The 25,389-nt window shown below is 44.5% G+C and overlaps 1 protein-coding gene across 5 annotated transcripts in view; it reads right to left on the bottom strand.

The window, feature by feature from the left end:
• Window positions 1–6,025: 6,025 nt before the first annotated feature.
• Window positions 6,026–25,389, bottom strand: part of FOXO3 (forkhead box O3) — a 93,471-nt gene continuing 74,107 nt past the window's right edge. For all 5 annotated transcript variants that reach the window (XM_061990409.1, XM_061990410.1, XM_061990411.1 and 2 more), the window contains 2 exons: window positions 22,080–23,514; window positions 6,026–10,017 (listed from right to left, as the gene is read on the bottom strand). In XM_061990409.1, the coding sequence (XP_061846393.1) occupies window positions 22,114–23,514 (1,401 nt within the window). In that variant the 3' untranslated portion in view covers window positions 6,026–10,017; window positions 22,080–22,113. The remainder of the gene's footprint in view (window positions 10,018–22,079; window positions 23,515–25,389) is intronic.

Genomic DNA, 25,389 nt, shown 5'->3' with positions numbered 1-25,389 from the left:
CTGGATACACAAAATTTGGGAGTAAACTGCTTAAACACAAACAAGGTACTTCAGCAGTTCAGCATAATAAAGTTTTCAGATAAGAGTGGTCAGAGGAATGAAATTCTGCTCTATCCATCTCTGAACACAACTCTCGTGTTCGTACCCTTATTATTGCCTTCTATTCCAGGTGACGACTTCTGGTGCACAGGTCATGTCTGTGACAAGGGTAGACCAAAAAGAAATGCATGTGGGTTCTGTGTATGTGTACGTGTGTGTGTGTACAGCTATGTTTGACAAGTCACCTTTAGATGTTCTTTCCTCAACCATGAGCTTATGCAATCTGCTTGTATGATAAATTTGACCTTTAAGTTGGTCTTGAAATGCTGAACATGCGTCTACAGAAGACTGTCAATTACAGTGGAAAAGAAATAGATAAGCCTTTTGTTAGCTTATGGATGAGGTGATCAGCATAAAATGTTCAAATTCTGTTAAGCTTCCAGAGGAAAAGTTAGCAGATTCTTGACTAACTGAAACAGAGAGAGGCAGAGTTTTTCAATTTTATGTTGCAGATTACAGCCCAGGGAAGTATTACAGGTCATGAGTGTCAGCAGCTGAGGGAGGGCAAGCACCACAGCCAGCTCTGTAGATGGTTGTTCTAGGCTGCATCTAGGCCATGCAAAGCTACTTCACGAAATCCATTTCCCACAGAAAGACTCTGCAGAGCACAAAGATAGACATTTTTAAAAAGAGCAAGGTATTCTTTTTTTCCCTCATTCTTGTAGCAGTTCACTCTGAAGTGGTCTGCTCATGTTCCTTTGAGTAGACATACCTGGTAAGAGGTCCACAAATCGCTCGTACTTACACTCGACTCTGCGTCTCCTGACCTTAGCAGACCTTTGAACACAGCCACCAGTTCACATTGGGTGCAGACTTGCTGTTCTGCATGAAGCAACAGTCCAGGTTTAGCTTATGTTAGGAAAAAGGTGGCTGACGTAGCCAGACCAGTAACCTGCGTCTTCAGACTCAGACGTAGCTTGAAGCAGCTAAAAAAAAGAGTGCTTCTTGCCAGCATAGCTGGAATGGAGTGAGTTGTACTGACAATGAACTCTTGCCAGATAACAGTGCTAATTGGGCTTCTTCCTTGTATAAAATCATCATTAAAATAATTGTATCCACCTCTGACATTACAGCTTTAAAACCTGGCCTTAGAAAAACAGAGAATGTAGAAAAGTCCAGAGAATAAGGGGGGAAAAAAGACTTCTTTTTTTTTTAAAAAAGGATCAAGGATTAGGGACACCATTGCTGCCAGCAATGGGAAACCCTGGTAACTTCAGACATGGATCGAAGAATGATTGAAATGCATGAAGAACTGGTTCAGGCATCCCTGTGGCAACATATCTTTTAAAGGGTAGCGTTTCACAGAATCTTCACAGAATCACAGAATGATCAGGATTCAAAGGGACCTTGAAAGATCGTCTAGTCCAACCCCCCTGCCAGAGCACCTAGAGTAGGTCACAGAGGAACTCATCCAGGTGGGTTTTGAATGTCTCCAGAGAAGGAGATTCAATAACCCATCTGGGCAGCCTGTTCCAGTGCTCTGGCACCCTCACAGTGAAAAAAATCTTCCTTGTATTTCATTGGAACCTCTCGTGTTTCAGTTTATACTCATTGCCCCTTGTCCTATCATTGGACATCACTAAGAACATCCTGGCTCCATCCTCCTGACACTCACTCTTTACATATTTTTAAATATTAATGAGGTCACTCCTCAGTCTCCCCTTGTCTAAGCTAAAGAGCCCCAGCTCCCTCAGCCTTTCATCATAAGGGAGATACTCCATTACCTTCATCATCTTCGTGGCCCTGCACTGAATTCTCTCCGGCAGCTACTTGTCCTTCTTGAACTGAGAGGTCCAGAACTAGACACAATATTCCAGATGTGGTCTCATGAGGGCAGAGCAGAGGGAGAGGAGAACCACAGCCCAGGTTGCCATTGGCCTTCTTGGCCATGAGGGCACATTGCTGGCTCATACTGCTGTCTACCAAGACCCCCATGTCCCTTTCTCCTATACTGCTCTCTAAGAGTTCATTTTATCAGGCCCTTTTCATGTGACATCTTATTTGCTATTCCTGTATGCCCCCGTCTCTTTTCTCTGCACACACAGAGAGGCCCACTCACATGCACAGTCCATGAGATAAATAAGTTGGGAACCAGCACCCAACTCCTTACACATGCGTTTGTAGGGGAAAGCCAAACCGTGAGAGGCTCCTGCAAACAGCAACATCATGTCACTGTTCCCAAGGGACTTTCTCAAGAAGGGAAGAAAGCTTTGGCGAGGTAAGGTTAAGAGATTGTGGAAAAGCAAAGATACTGAGGCAGAAGCTTTAAGAGGTCAGAAATGTAGTGACAGCCTCAGTGCAAACACCCAGTAATTCAAGGCATTTTTCTGCAGACAACTCATCCCCTAGTGAGTGAAGCAGGCTCACCCTGAAGTGTTGGCTACTGGTGAGATGAATAAAAGAAGGAGGAACTTTGTATTACTCCAGGGTAACTTCCCAGGAACTCCTACTCTGTGGTAAGCCAGCTAGCACTGACCCTTTGGTGACAACAAAGTAGCCCACCCTACCCAGAACCCAGAGCAAACATAACTCCAGTGCAAAGCAAAGACCCCCTGCGCATTCACACCTGATCTTCCCTTGTGCTACCATCTCCTTCTATCTGTAGTCTTAGAGGCAGAAGACTCAGAGCAGATACCTCAAGGTAGCTGCCTTCCCCAGGAAAAGACTTTGATACCTCCTGGCTCTGAAAGCCACTGTAATTTTATAAGCGCTCAGGCACAGTAGACTTAAATTGTGGCTTTTCCATAGGAGTCTGCTAGGCTGAGTGACAGTGCATAGCAAAAAGTTCTGTGTAAATGAGACAGTCTCACCATAAATTCTGCTTAACAGATGCACACTGAGGTTGATAACGCAGTTTGATATTGCCAGTATGACTCTCAAGAGAAGCGTGAATGACAATGGGTTTCATTTAATGAGTAAAAGGACTAAGATGGTGGGGGTTTTATGTCTTTTATGAATTGCTTTCTAAGCGTTGACTTTTCTGCAGGACATTCATCCATGAACTAGTTAATGTTGTACAAGGCTGGATAGCCTCAAGTACGAGGAGGCTGTGGAGATTTAAAATCAACTGCTGGTGAAGTATGAATTTTCTACTGAAACAAGCAACACGATGTGAGAGGCTGCCCAGACAGCAGGCTTGTCATTCACGGCAGAAGCTTGGAAAGGCTGGATCTCACCCTCCTGGAGGGGAAGGGGTCAGAAGCAGCACCCTCTGCTGCTTCCCAGAGAGAATCTCCAAGGTGACTGTGTCAACACAGTTTTCCCCATCTTTTGTTTTGGAGGTCAGAGGTACAGTATCTGTGTTTCTTAATTAGCGCTTTCAAACCAGTGTCATTCTGTTCCACTGTCTGTACAGCAGATGAAGCTTTGGAGAGGTCTCACATGACACATGAGTATCAGAGCAAGGTGCTGTTCTTCACTCACACTGACATCTTTCCCATCCTCCTCCCTTGGCACCTCTCTGCCTGGGTGCTGGGGGCTCACAGTGGGCCCTGGGGCATGAAACAGAGATGAAGCCTGTGGTATTACAGTTCACAGGTGCTGGCAGTGGTCTTAATGCTCATCAGGGTGTGCGAAGCAGTCGGACGGCACCACTGTGACACTAGTCCCTGAGGAAAGGCAGCACTTGCAAATTACCTCCTGCTTTGGAGTTCAGCTAAAACAAAGCTGTAAGATATCATCTAAAATAAAAAGTGAAAACCGAGGCGGGGGAATCCTGAACAGGATTTTATTTGTCTTGGAAGCTGGAAAGATTGTTTTCAGATGTCATGTATCTTCCCCCCCATTTCACCATATGACATTCATAGGATACAGGCATCTTTAAACCTGCATGGCATAATATGACATTAAAAGACTTTTACAAGTTATCCTCATTTAGGCCAATTGTTCCTACTGAATCAAGACATTTTATCTCTTTTTCTAGCTTAAATTGGTTCCTTGGTATGTCATCAAAGCACCAAACAAAAAAAGCAGGAGTCTCTTTGTTCTAATAAGTAAATGTTGTGGCACATGCAAAACTACTGGTGTCATTAGTATGAAAAGAAAATCCTAATGCAAAAATCAAAAATCCAAACCAGAGTTTCTGATTTTTTTCAGATGATTCCAAACTTTTCTTAACCAGCAGTAAAAAAAAAAAAATCCCCAGCTTTTTTTTTTTCCTAGTGGAATTTTGTATGTTTTATGTTTACATGATAAAAGTGTTTTCATTTGAAGAAATTCCACATGCAGAGCCATTGGGAAAAAAGCTGGGCTGGGTCAGGCAAAGAGAAGCGATGAGACACTGCAGAAGTTGCTGGCAGTGGGATGAATCTGTGCACCAGCAAGACTGGTATCTGCTTCATCTGGCTCGGGCTCCACTTCACTCAAGAGGCCCTCCTTTTGAACAGGGAGATACCAGTCATGATGACTCCACCAGAAAAGGAGGTAGCCTCCCAGATTTGCTTATCTCAATCTTCTTGAAAGCACCCCTAACTTCTTTGGCAGCAGTAGCCAAACAAGAGCTGTAAAATACTGTTTTCCCTTGCCTGGTCAAACTTGCAACTCAGCATATGTGGTGGGGAGCTCCCAAAATAGCTCTCAGTTGCTTCACCAGTCTCGGCAGCAGCTCGAAAAGCCTTTTGTCTTCTGGGACAACTTGGAGAAGTTTAAAATGTTTGGACATATTTTGAAAGTACTCTGAAAGATAAGAATGATCTATTCCAAGGCTGGGTGAACTGTCGGTCACAGCTAAAGCGTTGCACAACACACAATCAAGTAGGTTCAGCACAAAACTCGTTCAGGATTTGTTCAGCTCATCATCCCTGCTGCTGCCTCTGCCTAAGTGCAGGTCGAAGCTTCCTTCCCTTTCACCTCGTACCTCACCGGGCCAAACACCCTCACCATTTGTCCTAAATACAAGGAGGCGGAGAACATGGGTCCTTCCCTGCCAGAGGACTGTTGGAGGAGCCTTCAGAAAAATCAAGTAAAACGGCTCCATTTCAGAGGAGAAGTTGTCGTTGCTGCAGGACAAGCAGGCTCGCACTCTCTGAAGGCTTAGCATACACTTTGTCCTGACCAAAGGCTATTTTCTGACTGGATCTTGCAGTATTTCAGGCTATCTCTAGCTAGGACAAAGTCTGAATAGCTCTTGCTGTGTTAAACAAAGGATATCCCCAGGCTGCTTTCTATATTGCAGTACTTCATGGTAAGGCTCCTGTGGGCTTCCTACTGACAGCGGGTGGTCGTCCTCCTGGAGTCATGGGAAACGCAGCCCTGATGCACAAAAAAACTCCTCTTTCTTGAAAACAGCATTTGCTTTTGCAAAATGACTCCGAAAAAACATATACATCTGTGGCTTCCTGTTAGGGTGGGAGCAGAGTTTTTTGTGGACTTCTCATGTTTCTGAGCACGCTCTCCCTGGTCAGAGCCCTCAGTGTAAATTTCTGCTGAGTCAGGCTGATGGTTTTCTTATCCCAAATCCCAAACGGGTGGTTTCCCATACTCCAGGCATTTTTCAAAGTCATTTTGAAACCCAGCCAAACCCACAAGGTTGGAGACAGGCAGATAACTCTTCTCCCAACCAATTCGCAGTTGGGCTAGTTGTCTCCAAGGCTGGGCAAGCTGCTCTGCAGCTGCAGGGTCCAGTCGCCATCTCAGTGGGCATGTCCTGTCGTGTCTGTTCACCCCCCCCCCCCAAATCAAGTTAACTTTGTGATGTTTAGCAACAGTAAATGATCCCTTTGGGGGCTATTTGACCACCAAAACCACTCTGGTTTGGCTAAAGGGTTGAAGTGTACAGGCCCACAGAAACAGGTATTTACAGACTCCAGCTGATGCAGGATCTGGCCCCACCAGCAAGTTTCACCCACTGCTCGGAAGACACCCCTTCTCTAGGTCCTGCGTTTAAAAGTCTGTCCATGACACAATAAAACAGAACGAAGGCAAACTGTGCAATGTAGAGATCCATTATGCTTTATTTACATGCGTCACCATCTCTTTTACAAACTAGATTACAATTTAAAATGGAATACACAAGGCAATATCTACTAACACCAAGTGGAGTAAGCACTGCGTCTCTACTTTGTTTGGAAAGGGGCAGGTTTTGCTCCAAAACAAACTTCCTTCCAACCTCTGTGTAGTAAGGTAGTATATTCCTCCAGGGCAGCATCTTTTTTTTTCTTTTTCTTTTTAATATAAAATCCTCAGTAAGACTGCGACATGAGAGTGTCTGCTTTCAAATGAAAGTACAAGATAGCCCAAATGAAAAGTATAAACTGTTCAGCTCTTCGGTATGTTAATGACGGCCATGCGCGATAAGGCTGTGGATTTAATATTCTTCCAATTTACATGGCTTGAAACAAAAACAGATAAAACAGTTTTACAGATACTGTATACATATTTTTTTTTCCAATCATGCAACTTTTTTTTTTTAAAAAAAAAAAAGTTAAACATGTGAAGCCAAATGTACAATCCTTTTTTTTTTCCCAACTCACAGTAATGAAATATATCTGGTCCCCTTTCTCATCTGTTGGCAATTCCTAAGGTATATCGTGTACTAGGAACACTTACAGGACACTGATTGCCAAGCAATGACATAATTTTAGAGAAATACGTGACCTAAAATGTAACTTTTTGAAGCACAAAGATTTCCAGAGTCAAGCCGTGGTCATCTATCCAATTATCCTCAAGACAACATTGTCTTACAAATCCATTAAATCAAGTCCCAAACCTGTGACTAGGAACTGCGTAAATGTCACCTTTTTAGACCTTTAGTTTAGATGAAGTGTTTAGACAGCAACTATACAATCATTCTGGACATTTTATCTGTTTCACATGGTTTTGGAAGGAAATCTCCTAGGCATAAACAAGTTCAAAGACTCAAAGGCCAAATTTTCAGAAAGTAGGTTCTTAAAATTAGCTATTCAAGTCTGTATTTTGACACCTAAATAAATGGCCCTTTGAACTCATTGAGATTTATTTAGCATCTCTGAAGAGAAGGGCGTTTTGCTGGGCACCTCAGCAGACCCAGAGGGTGGTGAGTTTCCCCTGGGCCTCTCCTTCCTTCAAGAATCAGGGCAGAGCAGCTCACTCCGAGGTCATGACAGAGCACCCACCTAACATTCGACGTCTGACACTAGGCACTTCCATTTGAAAAATCTGGCCCCAAAAATGAGCAACAGAAACCAAATCAAGCCAAACTGAAGAGGTCGGCCAAGTTCAGCTCTCGTCAGCAAGTGCTGGGATGTCCTCTGAAGCATAGGCCCAAGGTCTCCCTGTCTTGCTAATGGAAATGCTTTCCCCAACATTGCTGGGAGTCAGGTTAAAGTCTTCCAGCTGCTAATGCTTTTTTTTTTTAAATCAACCAAACCAAACCAAGTAAACCCCAATATCTTCTCTGTCATTTTAATGGGCTGTCTCTAAATCAAGCGAGTTTTCTCCATTTTCTGAACAGAGCGGACCAGTTTTCTCTCTGCTACCTGTCAGTGGCAGCTAGCCCCGCTGAACCCAAAGAGGACAGGTTGCCACAGCACAGCAGAAGTTGCCCCCATTTGGTTTAAAATAATAGGCCTTTCCTGGCCTTTGACATCTGTACCAAGAAAAAACATAAAAATACAGATTTTGGTCACCCTGGCCGTTCCATCCAGTTGGGCCTTACTAGTGCTGTCAGTGACCCAGCTGGTGGCCTTTGCGCAGGCACCTCAGGTGTCTCACTTGCATTTCAGGGTGTACCGGCAAGCAGAGACCTAACGCTGCATGCTCAGAGGAGGCTGGTGACAAAGCTATTTTGGTAAAAGGTGCCTGCAACTGGAATCTGTTAAGCAAAGTGATTTCTAGCCCAGGTGACCACTGTGCCACATGAGTGTCTAGGGTAGCTGGCTGCTGACAGAGATGGGCAATGAGCACCAGATAACTCCAACAAATGTCCCCACGCTGACAAATAGACCACCTTGGTGTAAAAAAAAGAAAAAAAGAAGAAAACACAGTTGTTCTTTTAAAAGGCAAATGATAAACCCCTGGCTGCTAGGAAGAGTTGATATGCTACAGGGCTATGATAATCACAATGCACAGAGTCTACAAAGTCATAACTGCGGGGAGAAACCAAGAGGTGCATCTTTACGAGAGAACAGCGTGGGGGCTACGATACAAAAACAAAACTTCCATCACACTAGGAGCTGTTGTTTCACCAATATCACCTCAGGGACCTGAAAAGTAAGGAGCGAGGAATAGCCCACGAATGCTTGTGAGTGTGTGTCTGTGTGTGTGCGTGCGTGCGTGTCTGTGTGTGTGCATGACTGTGCATGTGTGGTGGCCACGGCGAGAGGGAGTCACTCCACATTGCATGGGACACGGGTCGGTGGGAACTCATGCACTGAGACTTTGGGTTAAAATGCTAGTTTGTTCTCCTAACATCCATGCATAATGATCCATTTCTGTACATAATAAAATATATTTATATATTTATATGCATAATGCTTTTATGCAAAGGAAAAAAAACTTCATATATCGCTTTGGAGAATTATGTATACACTGTCCTATTCAGAACCTCTTCACACCGAGTTCTTACGTACCATTGGTGTTTTCCCCTCTTTTTTCGTATCCCCCTCCCCAAGACACTAATAAAAAGTAATCAAACTTTCCAGATTATAGAGAGGATCTATATAGCACCATACCTTTTATTCATTATTATTCATTATTATTCAATTTACAAAAGAAAATCTTAGAAGCAAAATATATAAAACTGCCTTGTCTTTCAGTGTCATTTATCCTGTTACAATCTATGCTCAGGTGAAAAGCCATTTCTATGATACTGTCACCTTGCCATTCCCTCTCCTGTTTCTTCTGCCACAACGGATTATACACAATGAGAAGGAAAAAATTAATCAAGGATATGCCCACAACAAACAAACAAAAAAGGGTCAGTGATGCAGTAACACACCCTGCAACGACCTGTGCCTCAACACCTGGCATTGCCACTGCAAGTCAACTGCCAAAGGCTCGCCTCCTCGCTCAGCTTTTCTGTCAGGAGGCACATTTCCCTGAATTTTTGCTTTTTCAAACACATCTTTACAGGCGGCTGTGTTCAACTTGTCCGGCAGCTCAGCTTATAATGCCTCACCATCACACTGCGGCAGCAGGGACTCCTGCCTCCGTGCACATACGGGCAACAGCACCCACCTTCAGTCCGTCCTCATGAGCCAAGAGGCAAACTCGATGGCTTCCCTTGTTCTGCAATCGACCCTGGCTTGATGCTTATGGAAAACCAGGATGTACCATTCAATTTAAGGAAAGAATAAGAAAGAAAGAAACAAACCAACCCAACAAACAATCAGACTGCACACATCACCTCTCTCTGGAATTCAGCCGGTTGATCGGTACAGCGAGTGCTGAGTATTCAGAAAACCCTGACATCTGAGCAGTGCTGGGTTATGGTAATTTCCTTGTGTGTATTCCCCAGGGAGAGAAAGCAAAAATGGTCAAAAATCAAAGGAAATCAAACTGGAGGTTGTAGCGGGGAGGGTGGGCAGATGGGGAAAACCTCCAAAAAGAAAAGCCAACTTAAAACGTCCCATAAACCATTAATATACTGAAACACCACATACTCATTGACAAGTAACTACTGTAAAGGCTACATAGTGTGTTCTCAACAGGATGGTGCTGAACATTGTCTCCACAGCAGGTGCTTGGCCATCCCAGAAAAGGAAGATTTTGCATACTTCAGAATGAGTTCAACTCCCAAAAAAAAAAGAGAGAGGGAAAAAAAAAAGAAAAAAAAAATAGAGGATCTTCACTCCAGTCAGGGGCCTCTTAACAGTCTGCTTCATTAGGAAAATAATGCAGGGTTCACAAAGGTCATTAAGCTGTAAACAGTATCACTGTCCACTTGCTGACAGCAGATTTGGCAAAGGGTTCTCTCTCTACGTCTTGTGTCAGTTTGAGGGCCTGGAGAGGAAGAAGAAAAAGAAGAAAGTCAGACTGCTGTATGTATGAAAAAAACACAATAAAAAGGCAACCAAGCAAACCTCCAAATCCAACAGCTTACACTGATGAGTGATTTTGATTTGTTTGCACCCAGAAGCTTCAAACTTACACCAAGCAATAAGTTTCACTGTGACCCTGCCTAAAGATGTGTCTCCCTTGCCAAGTTTTGAGTGTGCTTCTTTGTTGGCTTAGCTGCTCCCAAGCAGGAAAGAAAAACCTCTAAAGGCCAAGTCTGATTTACAGAAACCCAGTGCATCATCTATTTGTTAAGAATATTTCCAGGTGAAGCACAGACTGATCCTCCAGCTTCCCTCCATTTTTCATAATCACCATTCCTCAGCATCACCAAAACGCTGGATAAATCCTGTCTGTGCTTGACATCAGCCACCACCCCTGAAGGACAGATGAAGGAGGCTGCTCAAGAGAAGCAGCCGGGAGACACAAATTTCAGTTCAGACTTTGGAGTTCTGCATTTTCCTGCTCATACCACACACTGTCAACAGACAGGGTCTACCCAGCTGGGTTAGGGTCCAGTTTACTCTGTCACCATCAAACTTCTCTGCAGAGGTAAAGATGCTGGAAACACTACCTTGGGTGCAGCATGTAGGTGATTACAAAGGGACACGGAAAGTAGGTAAAACACTGAAAATTGATGAATGTTTAAACCAAAGGAGCCAAAGGGCCAGGTTTCCAAGGGCACTCAGTGGCTTAAGGATGTAGGCAGGCACCAAACAAGGTTTTGGAAAGTATGTACTTGTTAAACACTTCCATTAAATCTTTTCACATGTTCACAAAGTCATCTGCATTATTAGGCATGTAACTTCTGAAATGGCTTCTGAAATAAGGGTCTGGTCCCCTACACCACTTACAACCTGTTGAGGTTTTCCCACAAGATGAATGACTGGTCTTTTTTTTAGTACACTGCAAGAACAAGGGGACACTCGCTGATTATGGGAATGTCTTTACTCTCAAAAGATCCTGGTATCAGGCACTCTCATGAAAAACGGTGGATTTAGAGGAACTGCTGGATTAATCTGGACCAGTGTCTCCTGCAAGGGGGATCACTCAAAGTCTGTCACGAGATGACTCTCCATCACTGCCCCTCTCCTTTCTAAGGTGCCAGGCACTGATCCTCTAATAACATTTTATTAAAATGACCTATTCTGATAATGCTACATGATTGATGGAAATTTAATCATTTTGTCTCATGGTTATTAGAGCAACAGTGTGACAGCTGCTCCCTGCACCATTAGGGTAGAACTTCATTCAGCACAGCTTAGGGAGCAGACAGATTGCATGTTTCACCCAAATAAAATTTGGCTTCATCCTTAATTATGTGGAGGGGTTTGGGGTAGACTGTTTTGCAAATAAAGGGATTTCTGACTGGATCCACATATTGATTTCTTCAGTTTCAAAGGTCAAATTAACACTAGCTGTTTGTTAATGTGACTGCCTAGCAACGACTCCATTTGCTAAGTGTGTCCTGATGGCCGTAACAAGGTCAGGCCTGGTAGCTCCCCAGTAAAATCCATGTAGTGGCTCATATGCAGCTCAAATGGGTGCACGTCTCTTTCCCTGCTTCTTAAAGCCTTAGCACCAGGGGTGCTGGAGAAAGGTGAATCCCCAAAGAATTTCATCCAGAAGAAAGGCTGGGGTCCAGGGCTCCATGACCTGGCAAGCTGCCTCACCCTCGTGCACCTGCCAGCTATTACTGAGCTTCGTGAGCTTCAGCATGTGTGAGAAGCCTTGATAACTCTGAATGGAGCTAGTAATTAAAAGTCAGTGAGTACAAAACCTCCAAATGAAATACCAGAGCAGTGTTTACCATTTAAATTTAAAAAGTATAAACAATATTATACTATGAAACAAGGGGACATGGGAAAGAAATGGAAGACGAACGACGATGAGCATCATTTGCATAAGCAGCACTGCCCAATATTTTTTCCTTAGAACACCTGTCCTTCAGACAGTGCCAATGTGTAGGAGACAGATACACAGCTGAGGTTACATTTGCTCATAGCAGAACCAAACCATGCTCCATTTTCACAGCCCTGTTTATGTGGACTTTGTAAAATTGATTAAAAAATGAAAGGAAGAAGTAAATCAAAGTCTTAACCTCCTGCCTTCAAATTATCCCATTAAAGCCCATAACAGACCCACATACTCTTTGTTTTCTGTCTCACCACAAAATGCCTCTGAGTTAGTGGCCTGCTGCTTCATAGGAATGAAAATCATATCAGGCCACAAAACAAGCACTCTGGTTACATCTCCATTTTCCAGTGGTCCTCAACCGCAACTCCCCAGTGCTTGTCCCTCCTTGCCCTCAAATACCTCCAGCTGAACCCTGAGACACCACAAGGTTTTTCTGATTCCTGACAGCTGTGCAGAAAACAAATCCTTTGGAGTGTCACCCTGAATTTGCAGAGGTAGGTGGAGTTTCTCCTCTGATGAGTCAGGACAATGCTGTCCTTTTTCCTGGCCTTTACTATTGGCTCATGTTTTGGGGGATAAGAGGGAGTAATGAAACAAATATAGAGAAAAGAGGTCAAGGAGGAATACAAGAAAGGTGATGTCTAGCAGGGCTAGCGGGTGACAGCACTGTTTACAAACTTGCCACAGCAAGAACATAGAGCCCCCTCTTAACATGTGGCATGGTTTCTTGTTTCTTAGGCTGGGGGGCAATTCTAAAAAGGGCATTACTGGAAGACATCATCTGCCATACCTCTTAAGCCACTCCCTGGAACATTCGGTTCTCCCTTGAAAATCTCCTCTGACAAACCTGAAACCCATTTTCAACCATCAGAGAGTGGAAAGGAAGGAGGAATTTTAGACTTTCTTAAGACTTTCTTCTAAGGAAAACAAAGGCTTTCTTTTGGAGTGCGGTCTTCACAACTGCATTGATATCTGAGTTCTGTCACACACACACACACTGAAAGCAGAGGCTATTTTTTGTGTTTTGTGCCCCTGGGTACAGAGACTGGAATAAGATCTCTCTGCTGGACATCAGAAGAATCCATAGTACTGTATCAAAGTATAAGTTATGCAAGCATATATGCACGTGGTTGATGAAAATAATGACTGCAAATCAGAAACAGAAAAAGCTTTAAGTGAGGGGTGAGGACTAGCTCCTGACTTTGTCACGTTCCATAGATATTTTGAACGCTAGATGCTAAATCTGTTTATCCTATTTGGTGGAAAAGTGTAAAGCAAAAAACAAGCATTTCTGTATCTTCCAATTCTTCAGCTTGCAAGCAATTACATGGGAGATGCTCCTTTTTTCTGTCCTTTTCTCTGCCCTCTCGTCCTCTACCTTGCTACTGACCAGCTACAAACACTACTCTCGCTTTACTCTGTGGTTGTGATTTCCCTTCAGCAATGACATTTCCTCATCTCTGCCTCTCCACCACTTAACCAGATGGCTGTCTCTCAAGCCTCATGGACACTTATGCACTGTCCGAACAGCTCTGAAGGATTATCTGCTGCCTGTTACTTTCTCCCTTTGACTCCCAATCATGGCAATTATGCACCACTGGAAACTTCTTCAGAATAGAAAGGCGACATACTGGTGGTCCCCAGCGCAAGGCACAGATAATGTGCACTGGTGGTAAGTTTATCCGTAAGCTAACGTAACAACCAGCACATACAGCTTTCTGTTAAAAGTTACGTGCTCCTTTATGTAACTGTGGTATGAGGAACTGTACTATCAACACACAGCTCCTCTGTATGGCAGCCTACCAAGGACCTCCTGACTTGGCTTGAGGGCTTGTTGAATGGCTTACACCTTAAAAAATACCACCACTTCAAGGTCTGTAAAACAAATTTTTTCCCTGGGTACCAGTCTGTAATGACTCCTCAGTGACGGGAGATCCCAGTAACTGCTTTTACTGTCCAGAGACTTGGGATGGACTCATTTTGAAGGAAACTTGCATCCTTTTGTGACAGATATGCATTCACTTTGGTGCCTCTGCCCCTTGATTCATCATCACCACCAGCAGTACAGCTTCTAATCCAAAATGGGCCTAGGCTCAAAAAACAAGACCTGATTATGTGTGGCTACAAGTTAATATTCTGCCAGAGGCCTCACAGCTCAAGACTGAGAATACATAGTATTTGTTTAGAAACAAGTAAGGAAGAGAACTACTGCAGCCAGTCCCCCTATAATGACAATATTGCAGCAAGAGATCTTTGGTTCAAGCAGAATAAAAACTAAGAATGCCGATGCCACAGCAGGTATGCCACAGCGACAGTATGCTGCACCAGGATGGCTTTGTGATGAGAGACAACGTGGATGTCAGGGTACGATGCCCAAGGGGTAAAAAAGAGCTGGCAGCTTAAAGTGCTTTCTTTTCTGAACTCTTAGGCAACTTCACTTTTTCTGGGTTTTTTAAAGCTCTACTCATAAAAATAGGTATTTTCCAGATCAGAGTTGGGGGCAGAGAGTGAGGGAAAAGGATGGAAAGAGGAGGAAGTCCAGTACAGAACTAAGACTTATGATAGCTAAAAAATTGCTGTGCTGGTATTTGAGCAGGCAAGTAAAGCACAAAAATTTCTCTTTTCCTTCTGTTGCCACTCCTCCACTCCAAGAAACGCTGGAAACTGCAGCAGATAAATGTACCTAAAGACAACAGATAATTCCCTCACCCTGGGACAAAAGGCTTGCCCAGAATTGTAGTGTGGTGCCTGTTATTCTGATATTCCACTTGTCTACAGAACTACAGAAAAGCCCAGGCTGGAAGAGACTCAGCAACATCTGGTCCAACCTTCTGCTGAAGTCAAGGCCTTAGGTTAGGTTATTCAGAGCTCTGTCAAGTCTGGAATATTTCCCGCAAAGGAGAGTCCACCAGTCCTCTGGGCCACTCCTTTTACCCTCAGAGGTGGGTAAGGTCCCTTCCACCCACTTTACAGATAAAGAGGAGACACACAAAGAGAAATTGGTCCAGCTATGCCCACACACTTAACAGGAAAAGCAGATGGTGGTTTTCCTAGTGTATCAGGGTCTGCTACTGAACAACCAAACTCACAGGAAATTCTGCACTTGCTTGGAAGTGCAACAGGCACATTAGACTCCCCTACATATGTCACTGTATCATTGACTATACAAGAGGACCAGATACTAACACACTCGTTTTGACACCAACAGATATGTCAGTGTGCAGTTACGCCAGCTTTCCAGTACAAGCACTGCCAATGCTCAATCACTGTTGAAAACTATATCATCTCGTTGAGTTCAACCCTCTGCCCAGGCCAACAGAGAAGAGATTAGATCCAAGATATAATCTCTCTACAATGCCTTCAGGCTTTTTACTTGAAGACCTTACAGCAAATGTTATTTCCTGTCTTCTGTCCAGGGACCTAAGGAGTGGGGTAGAAATCTTACCTGTTAAGTGACACTTGCTATTATTTGAGAGACATCAGCCTAGGTGTTAGATACAGCAGGGTGCTGCTGGACTAGAGGAAGAAGGCTTGTAAAACACATCTTTTGTTAGGGATAAAGTACATCAACTGGACTAACGATGCTTTCTTTAGGCACTTGAGAGCACTGGAAAGAGATATCTACTGAGCATCAGAAAGGATGGACAACTACTTCACCTGTGCAGGACCAGAGAAGGATTTTGTTTGCACTTTCAAATCTAAAGAATGAGAGCTCCTTTTTAGAGTAAAAGGTACCTGCATGGCTGGAAAAATCTTGAATTATGGATTTATAGCGCTATGGAAACATGCTATGTACTCTTTATCGTGAATGTCCTCACAGAGAATTTCTTTTTCTCTGCCAAGTACCAAGCCTATTTTAAAAACATCCTCCCTGCTATAGAGTCTTTTCATTTTCCTATGCAGCAAGGTGAAAACGAATGTCCAATAATGCTCACACAGGTCACACCTAAGGATTTGAGCCATGCTGACATACGACAGGACATCCTCTATCATGACTTACAAGTGGAAGAAAAGGCAAGAGAAGGAAGGTCCTTCTTCAAGACCAGATTGTCTCTACATTTGTATGAAATAAATTACCTATGAAAGCCAGGAGAAGCAGGCAGTACAAGGGAAAAACAATGGGCAAGATATTCAGCTCATCTGTATAACTGCATAAACGCAAACCATTCTCTGAGGCACCATCTGGGAAAAGTGGCTTTTCTCCTGAAGGAATAGCAGACACCCCTGGCTACACAGTGGCTTCCGTTAGCTGAGCTGCATCTCTGTCCGATTACCGCTCAGCAGATGTCTGCTCTGCCAGACTCCAACAACTGCCACCCTGCGTGGTAATCTGAGTGGAAAAGCTGATTAAACAGCCCCTGTAGACCGGATTGGAGCAGAGTGTTCCCACCAGCCAGCCACAGGTACTCCAATTAATGGGGTCAGTGTCCCCACACACCGTGTGGGACTTGACCAGGGATAGCACTAATGGGAGCTTCCTGCTGTGGACTCTCTACCGGCAGCACCACAAGCTTGGGGTGACATTGCATGAGCGTCCTTCCTTCATCCTTGTGCCCCAGGCAAGGAGAGAGAGCCCTATGTATATATATGGTACCACTCGTGCTGCCTACGCTATATACCTGCACTCTTTGGCTGCCACCAACACAAGACGTAAACCTCTCCGGCTGTCAGCTCATCACCTTGGCTGAGTGCTGAATTCCTATGAAAAAAAAAATCTCGACCTTTCTTCAGCTGCATGACGCTATGTTTCTAAAAAGGATGTCTTATTACGCACTTCTTCCAAGAAAATGTTTTTAGGGAGGGTTAATTTAAAAGCCTGGCTCTAAAGCAGGAAATAAAAAAATAAGAACCACCTATAAGCATCCCAGCTATCAGGACAACAGCACTTCTGGGGACCAACACAGATCTGCCGTTACAGCTCATTCACATGAAAAAGATGATTTGTAAAGACTCATTCTGTAATAAAACCTGTGTGCTGCTGATCCAGGGTGGAAAGCACTGGGGAGACCAGTTGATGTGAGCTGTTCTAAAAATATCAGTTTGTGCTGTCATCTGGTGAGAGTATGTCATCCTGTAATCTTGGCATCTGCAGGGACAGCAAGTTTCTGCCTAATTATTGCTGCTGAATCACATGACAAAGCATGAGGTACTAAAAAATATATCTATATAAAACACCAACAGAAGAACACCCAAACCACAGCATCAGGCCACTGTCCTGGCTTCAGCTCCTGTACACTCACAACACAATCCTGTGGTGGCAATCCTGGTTTTTACAGAACTTTTTTTCCTGGGTGACTCAAATCCCAAAACATAAAGCAAGATTTAAAAACCACTGAAATCAAAAAGCCTCACTCCCAGAAGGAGAGAGCGATTCAGAGTGTTTGTATGTCAGCTCCTGCTGCCCTTGCAAAGGAAAAGCCACAGCATCTCTGCAAACACAAGACTGGCTCCCTGCATGCAGGGAACTTTGAGGGACACCACCCCAGCCGGGTTTGCTTGGCCTTTTCCTCTCCTCCTCCCCAGTGGCCATGAGCACTGAGTTTGTTCCCATCGGCATGGTGTGTGCCTAGGGAGCAAGGAGCCCACTTGGGGCAGGCCCTCCTTGAAGTTAAACGGCTGCCTGTTCCCAACGAAACACCTTCTCTACACAGATGTTTTTGTTCACAGATTAAACTTGGCATGCATGATGTTCAGCTAGTCACAAAACCACCTTTCAAAACCTGGGCTGGCTTAAACAACACTTAAATATTAGAAGCGCACCACTGCCTTAACCACTAACCTGTTAGAAATGGAGCGGAAGAATTTGCTGCTCATGAATTTCCTTTAGATTTTTTTAAAGGCAGCCAGCTCCATCTTGGCTCCATGTAAGAAACTTGCCAGCCCTACCCCATGACCTCCCTTCTGAGAATGAGAGGAGGAAGCACAGCTATGGTCCTGAGCCCAGCAGCGTCCAGCAGTTCTTGTTTCCACATTTCAGCTGAAGATTTCTGGCAAAGAACAAACACAATCTTCCCTGTGGCATGTTGTCCAGAGCTCTCTGATTCGAAACTCCATCCAAATGGAGATCTTTTATGACCTACCTCAATTTGTAAGATGGCATTGTAATGAATGGAAAGTCAACCTCAGACTTATGCATTTGTCTTTGGTATGAACTTCATTCAGAAACAGGTTGAATGCCAGTCAGTAAGTCAACAAGTAGTCCAAACTGCTGTGGACTAATGAAATACCAAGAGGCATTTTGTTATATTTCCTAGGATTTTGCTTTAGCAGAAATGTTAATCACCAAATTGTGCAAATGTTACATGACGCTGCTATTAGTAGCTTGTGCGCTCTACTGCTGCAGCAACATGAGGTGGGGCCTAGATGATGCTAGGGCAAAATGACTGACTTTCACTAATCAGTGAAGTATTTTACTGGTGACTTTTGAACAGGTCAATGTGACTCCAGTACAGTTCTGTTACAGCGTTCAGAGGCAGCCCACTAAACACTACATTGAAAACTCTCTCAGAAGATGCAGCTAGATGAGCTTTTCAGATCGTTAAACCAGCTCAAGAAGTTCCTGCCCTGCTTGCACTAAGTCTTCCTCCACCCCTCTGCCTAAGGCCGGCAGCACTGCTGCCTGCATGACACCATTGTAAACTGGATTGAGGAAACAACCGAGGTAAAAAAAAAAACCTTCTTGGATGGGTATTGATGATGGAAGAAATATTTGTAGCTGATCATCAGTTCCTGACCTCCCAGGAAGCAGTAAATGTCCTAGTCTGTTTGGGATGACTCTTTGGCAAATGCCAAGTCCCTAATGACTTGCCAGCTGAGAAGGACCATGGAGCAAAGTGCAGAGTTGAGGGAATCCCAGGCCTAGAGAGGACATGTTAATTTCAAAGTAAAACGTATTCTAGAGAGGGGAGCGAATAGCAACATATTTATTTATTGATAAACAAGCTGAAAAAACAAGGTGATGATTATCTGAGTAGGTGGAGGGCATATCCAGTGCTCTGAGGAAGCAGGCAGATAGAGGAACGGAGACCCCAGCCTACTTAAGAGGGGAAAATTATGGCTGAGTAGAGCAAGAAAAAAGTGTTATGGATTTTCTCCTTTGCTTCTTGTACAAGAAAATAACCAAAACAACCCCAAATTCGTTTATATGCTTCAATTAGGGCCCTCTGAGCGGCTGGGCATGGCCAGCTTCACAGGTATAATGCCAGCGTGGCCAGACCAAGGCAAAGCTCTCACAGAGACTGTGCCTAGGCTTATGTGCAGCAAATATGCACAGCCACTAAACCCACAACCGTGGCATGTCCTGCATGGGTTTTTTTGCTTCCCCTATGAAGAAACTGCAGTTGATTTTCTTCCAAAGTAAAGCCCCCTCTATACCTACAGTATGTATAAACTAAATACCTATGTACTTGGCTTCCTTCTTTTCTTCCCAAAACCGACTCCAATACTTCTCTTATTGGACACAGCACTTGCTATTCCCAGGTATGCCAATACCCACTGTAACCGCTTCTGCCTGCCTGCAAAACACACCTGGCCACCCTTGTGAAATGGATTGAGCATAACAAAGTGCCAGCCTGGTCTGCCCAAAGTGCTCCCTGCTCTTCAAGCCTGTGAAGATTCATTACTGGGGTCACAAACACTGCAGAGTGAAGATTTTAAGTCAGGGGTTCCTATTGCTACAGCAAAGCAGAGAAACAACTGAGAAAGTACTTCAAAACATGTGAGGAGCCCCTATCAAAAGGAGGCAAAACTCTCAAGCAGCACTGCTTAACAGATGAGGAAGGGTGCATGATGAACCAGCTCAGCAGAAATCATCTGCGCTTGCACCTGATACCGGAGGCACTCTGCAGCACCCGGTCCACTTGTCAGAGAGAGGGCTTCCACAGATGACTGGACAGTAATGCACCGAGGAGAGCTGTCTCGTTAATAAATCTGTCCTCTGCAATGAGATTGTTCACACAGACGTGTCAGTTCCTTTATTTAGAGAAAGCAGCCTGCAAAAGATCATGGTGGCTATGCTTTCTGTACATGGCCAGGATCAGAGTAAAGGGCCAGTGGTGAGCACAGATGGCGAGCTGGCACGGTGTGTGTGCCCTCTGCACTGCCCAGGCAGCTCTTCCCACCGGCAGCTTCCACTCACACGGAGCAAACGAAGCTACGAAAGCAGGAAGCTGCCCTATTTGCCTGGGTCAAGCAAAGCTGTCAATAACATCTATTTTTAAGGCCCCGCTTGGCAGATTGTACTGTTGGATGTCTCACAGCAATAAAGTTCCTACAGATTTTTATGGTTTTTTTACCTCATGCAAAAAAGGGTTTTAATTCCAACCAGCTCATGCACCTAGAGGACGAGAGAACCGGTCAGCGAGTGCGACCTTCTGCAAAGTTTTGCTTCCTGGTTCATGAGTCAATTTTTATGCACTGGAACCAAAGAAAAAACAGTATTCAGCTGTGGTTCTGGCCTTGCCAAGTTGCCATCTTGTGCAAGGTCAGGAGCACATGGTGTCCCCCACAGCCCATGCCCCCAACCCATTTCTTGGCCATGCGCTGCACCGCTCTCACTTTGAAAAGATGCATAAGAACCAGAAGAAATCGTCCCACTGAAAGAGAAAGGACTGAGCAAACCAACTCCTGCCCTGGAGCGAGGCAGCTTTGCAGAATAACTGAAAAGACGACTCCTATGCAGTCTTGTTCTCCCCCACAGACAGCAGCTCCCAGCATAGGCCTCCTGTGGTACTCCATACACAAAGGAAGACATTCAGAGGGCTCACCACTGCTGCCTGCCTATGACAAAACTTCCCCTTCAACATCTAACTGTGAAACAGAGAACGAAAATGCAATTAAAGATGAAAAGGGGCAAATTATGCACCATAAAGTCAAATGACACCATCTTTCTATCTAGAAAATAGGAGAGTTGGAAGTAAGCTGCGAACTGAACGAATGCCTCATTTAACCTCACCACTGGGAGATACTCTACATACTACTCTGAAGTTAATAGAACACTTTCAATAATTTATAGCTAACCTTTTATCTTACTATATTTTGAAATCTACTCCCTTAGACCAATAAATAAACAAAGGAGAAAGGGCACTTTGTGTGGCACCTGCCCTATGAGTCACTGAATACGAACGTGCGAGCAGGCAGAGGTATGGGCAGGAGCCTGTGGAATCACAAAAGGATGACAGAAACAATGTTTACAAGTTCAAATGCCCCCAGCTGTGGAAAAGAAGTAAAGAGGAAAAAAAAACACAGCAATCTGGAAGAAATTAATCTGAAGAGGCTGACATTTGAAAAGCACCTATGTCAGAACCTAAACCTACAGATATTCTCTTGGTGGAGTCCAAAAGAAAATGACACCCACTCCAGTCCTGGGAGGAAATAAGAATTTGTTCATATTTAAAACACCAAACCCAGGCCATTCCTGGGACCAGAATCCTACCTTTGCTATTTCAAGATATAATTACTCCATTTGCCACTTTTTTTCTTTTTTGCCATGAAATACTTTTTTTAAAAAACCAAAAAGCGAACCAACTTTGCTAGCATTGCTGTACCACAGCAGCAGTACAACTCTAATTCAGCCCAGATCTGTCCCACACACTCCATCTTCAGCACATGCACTGATGCTGCAAAGGTGCTCTTCCTCCTCCCCTGCAGCAATGCTGCTTCCACTGATTGCAAAGCCCCTCGCCCTGACCCCACGTCCCACAGCTTGGCTATGCACAGCATCGGCTGTAGAGAAGAATCCATCTGTTGTGACATCAAAGAAGATGAGTTGGAGCTCTGTGATTCCTAAAACCCACAAATATTCCAACTTGGTTTGCCTGATTTGTCATTAACATTTCTCATGTCTAAATTAAAGACGCAAAGCATCAGCTGCGTGCTGACAGTGTTGCAGCCCAACAGCTTTTATAGCTCAGCCTTGTTTCTCTCCACACCTCCAAATGTCTCTTGGTCGTGCCTGTTGCATGCCACCAATATATAGCAAGCCATCTCAAGCCAAATGAATATTAGTAGTGTGCACCAACTATTAAGGGTTTGGTGCAAACTCCAATAAAACCAAGGAACTGATTATTTTACCATACCTATGGGGCACTGACCTGTTTGCCCATTTTCCCTGTTCTCAAAGATCCTTCAGCCTGGTACCCAACTCTGTGATGAAGCCTGTTTAGCACCAGTGAAGTTCCCCACATTCAGACTGACAACGTTCTGAGCTGAGATGAGGGAATCAAAGTTAAAATCCAGCCCATCTGCATCCATGAGTTCACTGCGAATAATGGACTCCATGTCACACTCCAGGCTCCCATTGAAAATATCCAGGTCCAAGTCACTTGGGAATTTCTCGTGTCCCATGACCGGGAGGTTCACGCTAGAGGAGTACAAAGAGGAGCCTGAGAGCGGGTCAGAAAGTGTTTGCATAGACTGATTGACAGGTGACTGCTGATGTTTGGCGGATCCCAAGCTGTTTGAGTCACTCAAGCCTATGTTACTGATGGAGCTGGACAAGGCACGGCTGCCGCTAAGAGAGGAACTGTGGGACTGGTGCTGGTGATGGGGCAGGCTCTGATTGACCAGACCGCCCTGGCCAGACTGCGCAGCAAACGACATCATGGGGTCGTTGCGGAGCATTATATTCCTGCGGGAATTCTGGGCGGACACAGCTGTGCTGGCTTGTGACATGAGTGGGTCAGACTGTGTCATCATGACATCACTGTGACTAAGTGCATCAGAGGCGAGGAGATCCTGCAGCGTCTGGTTGTTGTAATGAGAAATGGAAGAGAAGGTGGCCTGCTTGTTCTCCTGAATGGTCTGCATGGGTGACTGGCGGAGGGAGTTCAGCGACGACGGCCCGAACACAGCGTTGTTGAAACTACTTGACGGGGAACCCAGTCCTGAACCTTTGGAACCATATGGAAAACTGGAGCTTCTCTGCATCATCCCTCCTGTGGGCGACTGCTGGGAGGGAGGGAGTGTTATATTGTCCAAGAGATCATCCATGAGGTTATCTGTCAGTCCATCGTTCAAATTCATTGTCCCAGCCATATCAGTCAACCTGGGCAACTCCACAGTACACGGTTTGTTTACCGACGGGGACAAGCTCGATGGACTACTGTACAGCATGGGAGAGAGTGGAGCGTCGTCATCTTGAACATCATCTAGTTCGTTGCTTGCCAAAATCGGTGACAAGCGGCCGCTGATGGTACTGGCGTTAGAATTTGTACGGGAGCGAAAATCTGTCCACGCGTCCAGCTCATCGCTGCTGCGGGAGGTGGGACTCCCCGGCCACTTGGAGAGCTGGGAAGGGCTGTCCTCGCTTGTCTCCTGGGCCGTCTGAAGGGCTGCCTTTTTCTTAGCTGCCCGCCCTCTGCTCTTGGTGTACTTGTTGCTGTTGTCCATGGACACGGCGCGTCTCCGGGGCGCCTTGCCACCTTTGCCACCGTCTGGATTGATCATCCACCAAGAGCTTTTCCCCGTGCCTTCGTTCTGCACCCTGACGAATCGGCTGTGGAGTGACAAGTTGTGCCGGATCGAATTCTGCAGGAAAGGAACACAAAAAGCAAAACATCAAGACCAGCACCCCACTTCTTTCACTACCCGAAGCTCAACCATTAAGCCAATATCATGTGAAAACAGCAACACGAATAAAAGCACGAGGACTTTCTGGACATCACCAGAGGTTTCTTGGGGAGGTCTGGAGTGTGAGTGCAGCTTGCCAGCAGGATGCTGAAAGCAAGTTCCTGTGCCTGTGCTAGCTGTGCAGTCCCGGTGCCCATCTTGAACACTCTCAAAAGCTGCATCCTAAGGAAAGGAGTGTGACATGGCTCCGTTTCTATTCGCAAGGAGATAGATATTTCTCCCTTACTTCTGACTCAGGACAAATCTCTATACTATCAGCAATCTTGCCCTCAGTTCCTTGAAATAAAAACTGCGAAGGCATTGCAAAAATCTGACTGGAGGGATAGTCACACTCATCACAGCCTCTGCAAATGTCTTTAATTCCTCATGGGTATGTGTGTTGTGTATTTGTTATAATAATTCTTGAGAAAATTGCAAGTGCTCCCACAGGCACTCTGTGCATGACTAAGCTGTACTTTCTCTCTTGATCAGAGGCACCAGAATTATGCCTGTACTGCAGTAGCTGGCCAGCTATCTCCTCGCCATAGTATCTTCACAGTCTTCAAAACATGATGTGACAAAGTACACCATGATATCTCTGTCCCTGTAAGCTGCTAGATAAGGAATTGCACAAAACTGCTGTACACAGTCGGACACCTCATGCTGTACAGAATGCTATGACATACAGTATTTTCAGGGTAGCCTGTGCACTGTCTGCTCTTCCATGTTACCCACTTGCACTAGCAAGCAATATCTACCATCCAAAAACCACATTGGCTTAAACGGATGATAATCACATCAGAATGAGAAAGAGGAGAAGATCAGACCATGGTACCCCTAGTGAAATAACTCCGGATTTAAATCAAAACAACTGAGGTAAAAATCCCAATCCACTCATCCTGTCGATCCTGGGCTTAAGATACATCTCAAAGAAAGGATAAGCAAGTAGCATTTGTTAGTGAGAATGCTTCTGGGTTTGGGTTGCAGTTTTTTTCCATATGCAAGTCAGAAGATTTCTGGAGCTATCTTATATACAAAAGACTTGTGCTATTCCTCTGGGTTAAAGATGATCAAGTTTAAGAAAAAAGAACTTGTGTAACTTTTACAGACTCTCAGAATCTCAAGGGCTGGAAAGGACCTTGAAAGATCATCTAGTCCAACCCCTCTGCCGGAGTAGGACCACCTACAGTAGGTCACACAGGAACTCATCCAGTGAAAAAGACAATAATATTACATTTGTTCTACCATCATGCTTTAAAAACACTAAGTCATCAGGACCATAGCATGATCAAACCATCCAGGTTAAGCATCTTTCACTTACAAAGCACTGAAGAGATTCCAGATTTAAATGGGCAAAGAACGAATCAACCAACAAATCATTCACAAGAATCTCAACATTTGCATCCTTAGGATAAATATGTGTTTGACATAAGTGAACTGGCGACACATCTGCTGTATAAAGAAATACAGCCTAGCTTTTTTAAAACAATTCTTTTCAGTACAAAATGCTCTTTTTCCCCCTCCTGTTAAGTGGTGTGGGTTTTGTCAGATTGTGAAATGGAAAACAAGCCTGAAGTTCTTCTCACATGCAGACAGCAGACATGGTTGTGATTATCACTTAATGAAAAGAGAAATCATACAGATCACAGTTCAAAAAGCAACTACTATGTTTTAAACAGTTTGCACAAAACAGCAGATCAGACTTTGCAGACATACTCAAGAGAAGTTTCGGTCAGTGCCTCAGCTATAAACTTGTCCATTTCTAAGTGCCTATCATGCCACCAACATACAGCG

This window comes from Colius striatus, chromosome 2 (genome assembly GCF_028858725.1).
Source record: "Colius striatus isolate bColStr4 chromosome 2, bColStr4.1.hap1, whole genome shotgun sequence".
NCBI lineage: Eukaryota > Metazoa > Chordata > Aves > Coliiformes > Coliidae > Colius > Colius striatus.
The sequence above is the reverse complement of the archived record's forward strand: the minus strand, read 5'-3'. Positions and strand labels throughout refer to the sequence as shown.